Below are 16,281 nucleotides of genomic sequence, written 5' to 3' on the forward strand. Positions count from 1 at the left end.
TACCATTAGTCCACAGAACTGTGGACAAATGTCCCCTTGCAAGCTCAGCTTTCATAGATGTCACCTTTCTCCTGGTGTCAGTGATGAGGTCCCTGTCTGTGACCCAGCACATCAGCAGCACACGCTGCTTAAAACAAAGCGGGGAGTGTTTTACAGCCCAGAAAGCTGGTGAGCGGCAGAGGAGAGCACTGAGCGCGCTACAGGCTTAACTCATTTTCTGCGAGCAGCGTGCCAGCTCCTTCCGTAGCTTCATGGATGCTTAAATTACTGAATCGTTGTACACCGATAATCATATTTTGTAGTTCTTCAGTGTAGGAATGTCTTCATGATGCACAGAAATTCGGGAGACGGGGCTAAGACTTAGCAAATTTACTCCCATGTTTTCAAAATAGAAATTTAGTCCCAATCTAAATCAAATTAGTGCTCATTGTGAGGTAGAAAATGTGTTTTTCTTAATAGTGTTTGATAGGTGAACAGGTAAGACAGAATGTACTGTTTTTTTCAATTCTAACATGGAATCTATTTGAAATGAAGTGAATGGGTAGAAATAAGATCATTTCTTTTCATAAGCAGTCATTGTACAATACCCCCCAGTCTTACTGCTGTGAGACTGTAATTAATGTTGATAAATGCTCATGTTCCCTCTGTGCAGCTTGGGCCCACAGACAATTGGTTGTACCAGAGCATGTCAAATCCCACATAAAAATACAGCTATAGATCATTGGGTTTAGGGATGGAGTTGAGACAAATCAATTTATTTCCATCAGTAGCTGAATCTAGATGTAAAACTCTGGGGGTCCAAGTATTTTACCCATTATGTTCTCAGTCTTTCTGGTATGCTTTACTGTAACTTAAGGTATTTCTTCTAATCTGGTCTCAAATTTATGAATGTAATGCCAGTTTTCCAAAAGGGCTTGGTGGATATTTAACATGTCTTTAGTTAAATGTATTTTTAAAAACATTTAAGGCATAATTACTATCCTTTAACTTGGTGTGCTAATGGTTGCCACTTGCAGGTGTGACAAAATTCAGAATTTATCCAATTACATTTTTTCTTGTTTTGCTTTGAGAATGATACCATTCCACATATCCATTGCAATCGGCCTTTTTTGCTTCTATCAAGTTCTGATCAGTTTTAACAATATAATAGAACTCATGTTTGCATGGATAATGTTTTGGTTTTCTTTATCTACTTGATGTATCTCAAAGTGGATCACAGTGGAACTATTTTTTATTCTACTTATTTTTCTTCTCACATGAAACAGTGTATGATTGACGTGTTCTATTAAAACATATCTGGATATTCATGAATTCAATTTTAATGGGAGCAGAGTTTCATTATATATCTGAGTTTACTTTAACAATGCTTTATATTAAAATTTCTGGTGGCACTGTAGCTGCCTTCTCAGCTAAAGAATAAAATTCCTGGGTTTAAAAACCTTGACATTTCAGATAAAGACAGTGCCAAGGACTGCAGTTTCCAGTTTGATTCTGCGAGATCTGCTTTTGGGCAAGAAAAAAGAAAGAACTGTAAGAACTGTTTGTTGTAGACCCTTAGGTGCGAACCTGAAAGGGCCACTCACACCATGAGGATTTACGAGGAGAAGGGATCCTGGGCTGAGGCAGATGCAGAGTTGGCCTGAATGAGAGAGATGAGCCTTCCCGTCTGCCTTTGTCTCACCAGATCTCTCTGTCCTTCCGTCTGTCAGTCCTTCCTTCCTTCCTCCCTCCTGCTCCATGTCACTTCAGTCCCTAGTTCCTATCATGGAAGCGGTATTGTGTTCCCAACACTGGAGAGCAAGCAGAAAGGGCTAAACCCGCTTCTGCTAACAAGTGTTAATCAGGTTTTAACCAGACAAGAAGAACAGAGGTGTTAATAGATCTGGTGTAACACAACCAGCTTGATAACATCATTTTCCCAACAGTTATTTTAACCGAATTGTGGCAAAGTAAAGAAACATCTAAAGTGAAGTGTTTTGTGAAATCAGACTTTCATTATTTCTTGTAACTGGAAGGTGTGTTTGTTAATTTAAAAGGCTAGGTCATTTAGAGGGGGAAACCCTTTCAGCATCTGCCTTTCCTGTGTTTTCTCATAGATCATGTACAACGTGCAGAAAAGAAATCATTCTAACATCTGATGAGCCTCACTGATGAGGAAAAAAAGAACAGCTTTATTTGAAAAAAATGACAGAAGGTTTCTGTTAAGTAACTGGTTAGAATATTCCGTTTTAATTCTAATACTTTCTTTGTTTTACAAATACTACCTTAAAAAAAAAAAACACAGAATTAATCTGCTTGAGATAATTAGGCTTTGAAAGCCACTTCTTATTGTGTACTTGTGTGTCTGAAGTTTTTTCTGCAGTGTATATTCTCAGAGACTGTCTTCAAATGTGAATGTTTAATGATAAAACTGCGAAACCTAGCCAGCCTTTCTTTTACTGTCTGCTACCTGTATGCAAGTTCTGTGCCATTTATTGCGCTCTGGGTTTTATTTAAAAACAAATGCTTTAATAATCTTTAAAATCACTTCAGTTATTCTGTATAATAAGTATACAGTAAACTCTATGCTTGGAAGTATGCATATGCATGATGATGGGTTGGAAAAAGTACTTAGGAAACACATTACAATGTCAAACTTCCAAATCATTGTTGTAATAAACAGTGACTGAAATTGATTCCAAAGTTCTAACAAGTGGTTTGAGAGTGACAAACTGCATTCTGATCTGAATAAAATCATTAAACGTTTTTACATTCGAGGTAAGGTGTAGGTTATTTTAGGCTATGGTTTTGTTGATTTTGGAGACTACTGAGTATTTTCTATCTCATTGATTCCAAGGAGCACTTGTTTTTCAGAGCTGTGAAGGGGTAGGGTGTGGAACGGATCTTCAAAGCTCTTTTGTCTCAAAACAAGTGGCCTTGAAGACCACATGTAAACCTGTGACCTCAGAAAGTATGTTTTGTCATAAAGTTAAGTGTCATAAAGTTACGTGTTCTGTTGTACTAATTAAAGGTTACAGGTATTTTCTAGTGGACTTAGTTGCTTTGTCCTGATCAAACACAGGCAAAAAGGAATTGATAGTGACATCATGTCTGAATATGAGCTTTGTTACTAGGCTGCTCGCACTTCTTTCAATCTCAACTGGTACTCAAAGACACTTCATCGGTCATGCTGGTGTGTTAGCTAGTATCTGTCCACGTTGCATCTAATTACAGAAAGGATTAAGCAGATGTCCTGACAGAACATATCCTGACACTGTGTTTTAGTGACAGTTGTTAAGCTCTGGTAGCAAAAAGACTATGAGAATTTTCATCTCCTTATTTCTTCATAAAAAAATCATTTTTATTTTTAGTTGAATTTAGCTCATTATGGCAGCTGGAATGGAACAGGAATAGGACATACTCTTTCTTAACTACAGGGCTTGCCATTTTCAACTATGTTCCATTTTATGTTTTTCAGGCATTTCTTGTTTAAGACATCTTCTGGAACTACTCCGCTGTTCAGTAGTTCTTCCCCTGGTTACCCGTTGACCTCAGGAACAGTTTATACTCCACCTCCCAGACTGTTACCTAGAAATACATTCTCCAGGAGTGCGTTCAAGCTGAAAAAACCCTCCAAGTATTGTAGCTGGAAATGTGCTGCTTTATCTGCAATTGCTGCTGCAGTCCTGCTTGCCATCCTGCTAGCATATTTCATAGGTAAGGCTGTGTTTTCTCTGTCAAATCACATGGCTATGTCAGGAAATGAAAATTCAGCAGATAAAAGGATGGTCAATCTGTTTCACAAATTTGTGTTCTTACTGAGCAAAGAAAATTATTATTCCTTATACTGATGAATGAGGAAAAATAAAATGTACAAGTCCTGTTCACTGTCATTAGAGCAGTGGAAGCAAGAAACCGATTCTCAGTGTGCAGTTAACTTTAGGGATTGAATATGCATCTCATAGATGGTCCAAACAGGGAGTGATGTAGTGATTTTTTGATGTATGACCATATGCTTAAAAAATATTTGGAAAAAATTGTGGTAGGTGGTGAATCCATATAAATAACAGGAGCAACTGACATTTGAATTCTAATATTGCCATCACATGCTAACTTTAGATAAAAAACACAAAATCATTTTGATTAATAAGTCTCAGTCTGTATCTGCCTGTGTGCCTAAATTCCTGGTGGTGTTAGACCTAAATAGTTAGTTCCATTTTGTGTGCTGTTATTTTCTGTATTCTATACATCCTTAGTATTTTGTAAGCAAACATATAGAAGGGAAATTCTAGATGTTGTGCTTATTTCCTATGATAAATATATTAATAATGACCACACTATGTTCTAATTCTTTCTGTGGTCTTTTGGGATTTTTTTAACATGCTCCTGTTATTTTGTCTGTCTTAATTTAATTCATTTCTGACTTTACCCCCATCCTGGTTTCGCTGGGGTGAAACAAGAGAATCAATTTTCTGTTACGTTTTGGTTTAGTTTGTGGCCAGCCATGGTGTGGTGATCAAGGCTATTAGCAGCCAGGTGCTAAAGCTGTGAGAAGTGAAAGCAGCTGCCCCAGGCTGGCCCACATGTGTATTCTATAACATAAACCTCACCTTCATTATAAATTGGACACTTTGCTGGGGATGGTGGGCTTTTTTTTTCTGTTCTTTGCTCTGGTCTTCTCTTCTTTCTCCCTTCTCAATGGTTGCCATCCCTGGAGAGTTTCACCACTACTATATGGGCTAAGTATAACTTTGTGTCTTGTATTAGCATTAATATCGATATTGGTTTTCTTATTTTATTAAATCTGCTTAAATTTCAACCCAGGAGTCCCCCTCCTTTTCCCAATTCCCTTTCTCAGCTGTGGAGGGGTCTTGGGTGATAGAGCAACTGGTTATTGTTTAGCCCTGGGTGCGGGCTAAAAGGAGACACCCTCCCCAGGTATCCCCCTCATTGTCTGTTTTTTTGGAGGTTTTTCTAAGTGTCTACACAAAATAGCTGTGTATTCTCTACTTTTTACAGTGCATTTGACAATACAGTGATGACAATGACATGCTGCACAAACTTTCTAGCTTCTCTTGAGTGAATAGCAAAATTATGGTAGCTTGTCAATATTTCTGTTAATACTTTCCAGACCTGTTCTGTGTGGTTTTTGGTTGATCTCTGAAATTATTCTCATATATAGTGCTCAAAAGCCCTGTAAAGATGTTCTGAATTTTCTCCCTGTTCTCTCCATTTGAAGAGAATGATTTATTTATTTATTATCCTATATAATGTGACTCAGAGGATAGACACTGTTTTCTAAGGAAACCCCATTTTTCATACTAATGAGCTTCCATATGTAATCAATATATACAGTAGCGAGAGAGAGCTGACTGGCTACTTTATTGCTGCTGTCGCTTTAGGCCAGGCCTCCATCCCAGCATACTCAATACTACAGAGCTAACCACCTTTCTGTATTTCTTTATAGAAAACCTCAGAAGAATAACAGCCTTAGTCTGATATATAAATAAAAAGACTGGAAAGCACATGATTTATTGAACTTGACAGTTAGCGTACAGCAGCTCTCTGTTTGAGTGATTATGCACATGGGAAATGATATACTGCAAGTTGAATATTTTAATCATGTGCGTACCTTTGAAGTGATGGATTATGAAATGTATTTTTCCTTGGTATTTAGGTTACTGTAATCTAAAACAAAGCTTTGCAACATGGTTATGCCTTTCTACACTTTCATGTACTACCTAAGATGAGAGAATGTAAGGCAATGCATTAACTCTTAATAATTGATGAATGATCTATCATTTCAAGTAATGACGTAAGTGATCCATTTTGACAGAAGTTTTTGAGATCTTCTTTCCTGACTAAAGAATGATGAGTGCAATAGAGTTGGCTAGTGAACGCAAGAAAGCAGGTTTTAGGAAGAGAGTGTTGGCTCAAGGATTAAATAATGAGAAGTTACCTGACAAGCTTCATGCCATACACAGTAAAGAATAAGTAGATTGAAGGGTAGCTGTCAAAACCAGAAAATAGCTGCAATTAATCCTGTGAATAAATTTGATGGATCCACTGTGATCATAATTGGAAGTGATGGAAAAGAGGGAAAAGAAAACAAAAAAGAGATTGCATTGCCTTAGGTGCATGAGAACAACAGAAAGGTAAAAGGGATGTGCTTTAGTTAGGCCATTTGTTAATTTAATTCCCTTACTCTCAGCAAAAACTCATAAGATTCATTCCACATGACAAAAAGCAGGCATAAGACCATCAGCTATAAGCTACTCCACCCATCAAATTGCTGGGACTTGCTGTCCTCCAATAGTATCACTTAAGGTGCTTGGTACTTAAGGTGCTAAATCATATCCTTATTTTTAAAAAGCACCTGAAGACCTTTTCCTTGTTCTGCAGTTCTCTGGAGGGTTACCTTCTCCTGGGTACATGCAGAACTTGAGTCCTTGAAAAAGCAAATACCGTCTCTCCTGGGGAAAGAGCAGCAATGCGAAATACTAGTTGTCCTGCTCTTCTGCAGCTCTTTTGGAGCTCCTGACCTACAAAATAACTCTGTCTTGCTCTATCAGGAGGAAAAATGTTTTTCTGTTTTCAAAACTGGTGACCAGAATAATGTTCAGATCAGACCAAAATCCCAGTTCTGTCCTAATCATTGAGATAGTGAGAGAGTGAGAACTGTTAATCTACCGGGAGAGCTGGCAGTTTTAGGATGAAGAAAGATGTTAAGTTCCCATAGGAGGAACTTAACTACTGCAATATGGACTGCAATAGTCCATATTGCAGTAGCTCCTACTGATGTGTTTTGCTGTCTGAATTTCAGTCATAGGAGAGGCTTTAAAGGTGCTGATAATGTTTTTCTGCCGTACATGTCCACAAAGAAAATTTCTTGCTCTCCACCATAGCAGAGGTTATATCACTGGCGTAACGTTAGCTAAAACTAATAGTTATGGAAGAAGTCATCAAAATTTGCAGCAAATGGTTCTGCTACTTAGGTTTGTCAATATATCTAGGCTGTGTGAAGATGATCACATCAATGCTAATCAAGACTATTGCAGGACTAGATGAAAAAGGCAATGCTGGAAAATATGAGGTAAATTATATTGAAAGAATACTTTGAAGTTCTCATAGTCTTCAGGATTTCTAAATGAATTGTCCTGTAATAAAAGAGATGGGGGAATTGATATGGATAGATCACTGAAAACACGCTGTCTACACATTTAAACATTGGACTTTCAGAGGACTGCCAAAGATTATGGGTGGCATGAAAAAATTTCTAATGAGGGTTGATTTAAAGATACAAGCAAAAAAGTGTCGTAACAGATAGAAAAGAATAAATATTTTTTAAAAGTATTTAGGCATTCCTATTGCCTTTCCGATAACACACAAATAAAAATACAATGAATGAACTTAAAAGGCAGAACGTTTAAAGCTTTAAAAATAAATTCATAGCACATAATAACCTTTGGAACTTTTTGCCACACTACGTAATTGATGTTAAGTAAAGATACCACTGAGATTTTAAGAAGTTAAACATTTGTCAAAATAACGACCATATGTCTTGTTAGAAGGAAACTTTGGCTTTTATTTTCTTTTTTAAGATACATGTAGATTGATAGTTTATATCATAAAATGCCATCGAAGTTCTGGCTATTTAGATAGGCTCTTCCTTTATAGGCCAGTCAGTACCATTGTTATCTGAGTTTTCCTAGGTCTTCCTCTGAAATTTATCCTGACTGATAGCTGGGAAGAATCCCTGCAGGTGTGTGTGGCACTGGTCTGCTGTGATATGGCATGTGTATGTGCCAAATATGCTTGGTTTTGTACGTGTACAGTTTGCTGTCTTAGACATGCTGTTCTATACCTCAGTTCCTTTACCCCGACGGAGTTTCTGCAGAAACTTTGACACACATCAGATTCACCAAGTTGAAAATAAATTAAGCAACTTTGGGGTTTTTTGTTAAAAGAATAGACAGAAGCAAAAAAATTCAGATCATTTCCATGAAAAAGAGCTTTTGAAGGTGTTTCTGTGGCTGAGCGTTATATTATTTTTAATAGTGGAGAATAGGAAAAATTCACTTCAGTTAACTTTTTCCTTACATGGTATACAAAATGTTGTCTGCTTATTTAAAGCCAGGTTTATCACTTCTCCCTGTTTCTTCAGTAGCCAGATGTAAATGAAATGCGGAGTATAAGTTGGTAGTATTGCACAATGGTTTGATAAATTCCAGCATGCAGTATGTAAATAAAATTGTCCTACAATCCTGTCTGAGACGTACATCATTTCACAAGGCCCAGGAGTTATTCCTGTTATCCTGGGGTGACATATGAAGAATGTAGAACCAGCCATTCATATTAGGACATCCTGAAGATATTGGAGTGGTGGTAAAACCCAGTTACAAGACAGTAATTTATAAAGTGTCAAAAGGAAAGCATATACCACACATATTGTCTTTGTCAGAGTGTTCACTTCAGAGGTTAAGGGAGTGATGAAAGCATTTGTCATGTTAAATTAGTTTTTAGCTCTTTAGATTCATGCCAAACTTGGAGGGGAAGAAATATAAAAAAGAAGAAAGGAGGAGAGGAGAAAGAGAGTCACCTTGTGTTTTTCACAAAGTAGTTGCTGCCAAACATAAATACCACATTTTTGTAAGCCCCTACACTGCTCTGATATCTGCCAATCTAACTTTGAGCATCGAAGAACAGCTGACCATCAACATGTCAGTATGTTAAAAATATGGTAATTTAAAGTATTTAGGCTTGCCTTTGGGGGAAAAAAATAGAACTGTTATTTCCTGTGGAAATTAAAAGCTACAATAGGTTTAAAGATGCTCCACTTGAAAATAGTGTGTTAAGACTCATACATACAACTTTAAGAGTATTGATGCTATTTTATCTACTCCTGTCATGTGCAAGAAGGTATGGGAAAAGTAAAAGGAAAATGACAGAAAGAAATTATGAGAATAGCATGCTTGCACTGCCTCTTTAATGCATATGTTGTACATGAAAATGTTATTACTCATTTATTCTTCCATGTTATTTGGCCTTAAAGACTCATGAGGTTTAAGATGAATTTCAGTTGTCTGCATAAACTTAAAATACTATATTCACTTCTGTGCTATAGAAAGGGCTGAATTGCCAAAGGGTCTGGCAGTTAATTAAGCAGATGAAAATGTCTGTCTTTTTTTATTTTATTCCCTATATATATTTAAAATTAAAGCCTGAAAAATAGCTGTGCACAGAACAAATACTTTGGTAAATTTCTTACTATTAGAAAGCATCGTAGTAGGCTTTTAAGGATAAAAGACATATAGGCAAATAAATGGCTAATTTATTTGGTTATCCCTCTTGTGTCCACAAAAGTATTAATTTGTTTCTGTGAGAAACAATAAAATTTATGGGGTTTCTGAAAAAATTACACTTGGAAGTAGGAGTCTCATCTTTACCCTGCATCAGATATGTGTACATACCACAGTTTGCATAAAATTGTATTCTTCAGGTGTTGATATCAACTTGAATTGTTTCCTTCCCACAAATGAGTCAGATATTTGCTAATGTAAGTGCTTGTGTGAAGTTTCTTGTTCATTCATATTTGTAATTTCTTCCACTCATAAGTCCAATTGTTTTTTTGACCCTGATTCCACACGTCAGGACTTATCAAAAAAGTTTGCTGAAGTGGCTAACTTAGTATCAATTTATTTTATCTCTCCCTCTGAGTTGTTTTTGATGAATGGCAACCTACATTTCATTTGATTTCTTATGTTTCATTTTTTGTTTTTCACTTTAGAGTCATAAAAACCACTGACTTTGTCTTGTCCAGACTTCACTGAAATCAAATATGCTAGACATTTTGGAAACCAAAACTGAAAGAAAGGGAAAATCATGCAAAGATGGAACCTCTGAGCAGCAGAGGTCATCTGGCTGCCAATCACTGCTATCAGCTTCGCTTGAAGTCAATGCAAACTGAGGGAGCTCTGTGTCTTGCAAGATTAGCCGATGACAGAAGGTTCTGTTCTTAAATTTGCATTGAAAATAGGTGTCAGTTAAGGGGCAATAATTAAATTTTAGAATATGCCTGTCATACTCTAAATGTCACACATTCAGTGACTCTTGTTGACTGATATCAGTCAATCTGAGAGAGAAAAGAGTAGTAGTAGCTCGGTAAGCTTGTCCGATGCTACCTCTGAGAAGAGAGACTTTGAGCCTTTCGTGGCCCCATTCCATAAGAAAAATATGCACTAGTGCTGGGAATCGTGGAGCCTGGCTCCAGGAACTTTAGATGTGTCCTGTTTCACAGTCCAAAGGTGTGAGAGGTTCATTAGGTGATGACAATTTTCCTAGAGACAAAACGCTCCAGCTGCTGTATATGCATAATGCCACAAAGAACAGGAGGATTTTTATGTGAAATTAATTGGCTATAGTTTGTCTGTGCTTTTCCTGAGTCAAAAATAAAAGCTTGATCTGCAGAGTTGTTCCAAGAAAAGCCTATGTAGCTATTGTTTTGTCTAGCAGAGATGTAGGAGATAAGGGGAGTAGCTGCCTTTCAGGGGAGGGGCAGCCTTATCAGCCTGTTCAGTTCTCTTTGTCTTTGTTGAGGATTTTCATACAGTAAACGTCAGCACTTGAAACTAGAGTGAGACTAATGTTTCCATAACTCACAAAGTGCTATCATGTCCTTAGCACATGAAACAGAAAACTCTTTCTGCTTAGCTACCAGGTCGAACAAACATCCTCTGAAACCTTGGCAAGAAGCAGGAGACCAAAAGGATGTTTTCTTTGGTGTGTTACTGGGGTTGTGTTTTGGGGGGCACAGTTCTGTATGTTTTTTAATGTATATTGCACGACACAATATTGGATGAGTCTCAGAAAACGTTTTTCACAGATGCTGGTAGTGCTTCCCAGAAGCTGTTAAAACATTTCTGTGAACTTGAGTGGTGTAACTGCCTAGCTGACGTTAGCTATACTAGCTGGTGCTGCGCTACTCAAAACGTGTGGTGTGGTAGAGGTTAGTATCCCAAAAATGAGCAATGTGATGTAATAGTATAGTAATGGCTAACCTGGAAATTTTAGAGAGAGAGTGTTTAAAATTAGTTTAGTAGTGCAATTATTATTTATACAGTACAAGTTTTGGCTTTTTCTACTTAAAGCTGCAAGAATGGCTTCCTCAGAGCCGCTTGCTTTTTTTCCCCTCCCTCAGTTGTGAAGCACATGCTGTGCTTCACATGCGCTGTTGTTGTCCTACCATGCACAAGCAAGAAAATATCCTGGGTTTCATAATGGCTGTGGAACAGAGCCTATTCTCACTTTCAACAGTGCAAAATACTGAATTTTTTTAGTAGTCTAGGATTTAATCCCAGAATCACAGGTATGAAGTCTTGTCGGGGGAAAGAGATATCAGAGATAAGGAGATGCAAACAGGTCTTGCAGAAAGTCGGGGGAAAAAATGATGAAGAAGCTTTGAGATACTTTAGTGAGACATGCTTTTTAACCTAACCCAACATACAGAGACGAGACTGTTTTTCAGGGGAAGGGTAAGCATAAGGGATATTCAAGATTAAATTTTGCTGATATAATGCCAAGTCAGAGACACCTGTCAAATAAACCTGTGGTCATTCTCTCTGAAAAGTCAATGTTCAGTGTAAACGTAAAATGTCTCATTTCTCCCTAGGGAAACGTTACTCTGTTAGCAGCTATTTATATTGAGATCACCAGTTGATCATTTATGGATTCATTTATGTTGATTATTTGTTGCTGTGCTTCTTTATTAACTCATTGTGCTGTCTTGCACTTTGCATGCTTACGGATTTTATTCATTTAACTGTAGAAGTACGTGTTTGCCTTTAGGAATACAACTATTGCTCAATGGGGTTAACAGCAGGGTAACAGACTACAGAAACTATGGAGCAAAATAAGCTGAACAGTGGGAAGAGAAATGACACATGACTACGAAATGACAGAAGACTTTACTCACCATGTAATATAACGTGGTGAAATTACCTCCTTTCAATAATTTAAAAAATTGTTTAAGAAACAGTTTTCAGGTTCATTTCAGCTTTTGCTTATTCAGACTTTAATTCTACGTAGTCTCGCTGCATCATACTTTGAGCTACCTGCTTACTTTCACTATTCAGGTGCAAAAAATCCCAGCCATCTTATATATTCTATATGTCCAATAATAAAGTCATTGACTTGCCAAGGTCAGTGAGTTTGAATACCTAGCACATATTCATATTGTGTTGTGCCTTGTTATTGATTCTTCATATGATAGCTTTGTAGTTATAATCAGGAAAAATAGCATTTTCCATGACGACCTATCTGATCCCTGGGTCAAATTTTGCACTTCAGGTTTAGGTTTACAAGGTCATAGGATAATCCATGTTGGAAGGGACCTCTGGAGGTCTCTAGTCCTGTCTTCTGCTCAAACTTGGGTCATCTCTGAAGTCCAATCTGGTCTTGAAGACCTCCAAGGACAGATATTGGGGAACCTGTTCCATGCTTGACTGTCCTCGTGGGGGAAAAGTATTTCCTTATATCGAGGTTGAGCCTTGTTTCAATGTATACCCTTTGTCTCTCATGCTCTTCCCATATACCAGCGTGAAGAGCCTGGCTCTGTCTTCTTGGTATGAAGCTGTAGGTGTCAGCAGGCTGCTTTTAAGCCCCCATAGCCATCTCTTCCCTGGAGTAGACAAACCCAGCTCCCTCAGCCCCTCATCCCAGGGCAAGTGCTCCAGCCCCCAACCATCCTGGTGGCCTCCCCTGGACTTGCTCCAGTTTATTGGTATCTGTTGTATTGGGAGGCCCAAAACTGGATGCAGTTATACCTAGAAGTGGATTAATGAGTGCAGAGCAGATGGACATAATCATCTTCCCCAATCTGCTGGCTGTGGTTCTGTTCCTCTAGCCCAGGTTACTGTTGGCCTCCTTTGCTGCCAGGGCATGTTGCTTGGCTCTCTGTCCACCGGGACCCCAGGGCCTTTCCCGCAGAGCTGCTCCCTAGCCTGTGAGTCCCCCAGTTTGTACCACTGCAAGGAGTTATTGTCATTTCTAGTGATTTGAGGCCTTTTTGCCTGAATAATGAGAAGTGCTAAACTCTAAGACATGTAGTCCTTTCGCTGAGTATGGGTGAATTCTTGTTTTACACAAGAGAATTTGACCATGATATGGGTATAGGGGAGCCAATGCCTGTTTTATTTAATAGAGTAAGAAGCGTAGGAAGGAGAGGCTCATTTTTTGACTGATGCATGTTTACTTTCTTAATATTCAGGGAATTCTGTCCTACTTCATTTCTCATAATTCTTTCTGACATCAGAAGCTTGAATTAGAATGCCAAAATGAAGAATGTAGTTGGTTAGAAAAATCATGTTTTGACTTGTATGTTGAGCAGATTTGATAATGAGAGAATCACTACTGAGCCCCACTGTGATTATTAGACACTATTAATGTCTTTATCTTGGCTATTACTAAATAATTACTAGAAAAGACAGGCATTTGTATTAATATAGTTCCTGAATGGAAAAGGAATTTCATTCCTTTATGTTGATCTCACAGGACCTTACCTAAAACTTTAAATATGCTCTGGGTTTAGTTTGTTTTCTTCTCTGGGATGTACAGATTTATCCCCCTGTGTCGTGTTTAATTTTTAAAAGGTAATATACATGATACATAACAGTGCTGCAGTTAATTTAATTTTAAGCTCTTTTTAATTTACTGTTTGGTTGATCAGCTGATTTCTTCCAACATTTTTCTTACTAAAGACTTTCTGAGGAAAGCCACAGAATAGGAGCTGTTTTCACATACTAGTGCCAGTGTGGCAGAATAGGTTCCCCATCTGCTGGGTGGGAAGGGGTACCCTCTTTCTGCGGCACTTTACTTGCCTTGCAGGAATTGACCTGGATTAGGCCAGACTCTTGGAAAGGTCAGTCAGTCTGTTGCATATATGCTGCCTGTACCTCAGTGTTAACTGCTGGTTTGTTTAAATCTGAGTGCGATATTTTTGCATTTATGTTTCATATTTTGTGTATTTGCATCTTCTCCTTTCAATTTATTCATTCCTCCTGCAAGAGACTTCCTGCTTTCTGTGAGGCGCAGATGACTGCGTGTAACTGAAGTAGTAATCAGAGGCTGAAGAGTTACATGAGGAAGGCGGGAGATTTCCAGAAGGCCCTATCCGTGTGTACTTCAGCAGGAGCCAAGGCCTCAAATCCTGGTTCTCAGGATCCCAATTTGGCCACATAAACCAACTTTAGTGCAATTGTATCAACAGCAAGTGCAAACTGCTACTATGAAAAGGTTTGGCACTGTAGCCGAAATAATCCTGTGTAGTCAGAAGAACAAAATTACAAATTTTCAATTTTAAATCAGGAACTTTGTGCTACAGCTATGCCTCCTAAGCATGGACAACATGGAACCCCTGTGTAGTTCTAGGGGAGCTAGTTTGATCCAAGGCTTGTGGTTTATCAGCAAATTCAGGTTTTGCTCCTGGCAGCGGGAATCGGTCTCAACTGAATTGGAGTTGTGGGGTAATGTTTTCTTTTGCAGGAGAAAGGAGATTCTTCTTCTGTAAGAATGTACTGTTGCTAGAGGATTTCTGTGTTCAGTTATTAAAAGTTTTTAAAAGAGAGGAAAACAGTGCTTGATACGCTGAGAAAATTAATAGATGCTGGAAAAATGTCAGGAGTATGTAGCAAGTATCCCCAGGTGATATAAGGGCAGGTGTGAACTTGTGGCATCTTTGCTGGTCTGTGGTAAATGCAAAATACTTTAAAGTGAAATAGAAGTTAAATAATTTCCCAGCACGCATGCTAGCAGTTACCAGGGAAAGGCAATGCAACATCGCAGTCACATTTACCTCGCAGTAGTGGGTTATTATGCCTATATCATATAAGGTCTTTTCCAAGGAGAGAACTGTGCATGTTTATAAGAACGTGGTGCAGAGCTGGGACCCAAAAATAGAGAATTGTGTTAAAAGTGTCCACAAGACAGCAGAGAGCACAAAGAGAAAGATGCAATTTAGGCCCATAAGATTTATTGAGCCAAAAGTTTATTTCACCTGTTGTTTCTTTCTTCATATATATATATCCCCTTCTACATCCTGGGACTCCATTAATCGCTGAAATGCAAAACCCCAACTACATGAGAAAAAAGAAAGGAAGGGCCCATGATGGAGCCTGCTCATTAAGAAAAGCTCAGGGATCTGATTAGTCTTACTCTTGCATGGGGAGTTTTTAACTTTTCTTTGTCATTTTTATGCCATTTTAACTCTTAAAATAATGTTATTGTCTTTATAGCCAGAATTTATTTTGAACCTTAAAAACATTAAAGTTCATTAACATGGGTCAGGGATTTGGGGCTTGGTTCATTAAGAGTGTTAGGGTCTTTTTCACAAGAAGAATTTTTCTGCACCTCTGGAGGTTTCCTGAAAATCCTAAAATAAATAATAGAAAAACAGTGATTTAAAACCTAATTTCTAATACAAACCAGACCTGGCTGTCTAGATGAAGAATAAGCTTCAATAAATGGGAGACAGACGCAAGCCTCTTCAGTATGAAGAGTAGCGAGGATGCAGAAATAGAAATAGGTTTTTCATTACATGAGGGATTATGCTTGGCCCAGAAATGCCAAATATTCTGTGGACCGCAGCTGCACTTTCTGTCTGCTGTTGTATTAGCTGGTAATCGTAAAACAATGATGTGATGGTAGATACAGCTATTTGTTCTCAGAAATACAGAAAAGTCGTTTTCCTTTTCTTTGCTTGGATTGCCATATTGTACTCCATGGCATATCTTAAACTTCTATCCTTTTGCAGCAAATGGGCTACGAATTAAAATATACATTTTCCTTGAGCACCACCTGAGGATACACATGCAGCTGCTGATGTGCTCCCTTAGCCAATTTTTCCTTCTGTCGTTCTGACACTCCTTAGTCAATTCAGGGACTATTTGCTTTCACAACCTGGGTCAGTGCAATTGTCTAAGCAGCCACGGGCAAGTACTGACAATTAGGCCTGCAGCTAAGGAAAGCGTGTTACCGCTACTGAAAGCAGTGAATTTATAGACATCCAAGAAAACAGCAAGATACATCTTGCTACTTGATTGGTTTTCGGTCATTTGATCAGCACTACTCGCTCTCATATTAACAGAGAGACTGGAAATAGTATTGGTTTTTAGGATGTAGTTTGGTGAAGGGTTTCAGTCAATCTCATCTCAGAATATTTGTAAGTGGAAATTACTGAGGTTGAAAAGCTGTAACTTTCATATCTTTTTTAGATTTTATATAGATCTCTGACAGAACGAGTTTTATCTT

General features: G+C 38.1%; 1 protein-coding gene across 3 annotated transcripts in view; it reads left to right on the plus strand.

Moving 5' to 3' along the window:
• TENM2 (teneurin transmembrane protein 2) overlaps window positions 1–16,281 on the plus strand; it is a 523,470-nt gene that overhangs the window by 353,718 nt on the left and 153,471 nt on the right. For all 3 annotated transcript variants that reach the window (XM_068417288.1, XM_068417289.1, XM_068417290.1), the window contains one exon: window positions 3,458–3,696. In XM_068417288.1, coding sequence (XP_068273389.1) covers window positions 3,458–3,696 — 239 coding nt within the window. The remainder of the gene's footprint in view (window positions 1–3,457; window positions 3,697–16,281) is intronic.

This window comes from Nyctibius grandis, chromosome 22 (genome assembly GCF_013368605.1).
Source record: "Nyctibius grandis isolate bNycGra1 chromosome 22, bNycGra1.pri, whole genome shotgun sequence".
Classification (NCBI taxonomy): Eukaryota; Metazoa; Chordata; class Aves; order Nyctibiiformes; family Nyctibiidae; genus Nyctibius; species Nyctibius grandis.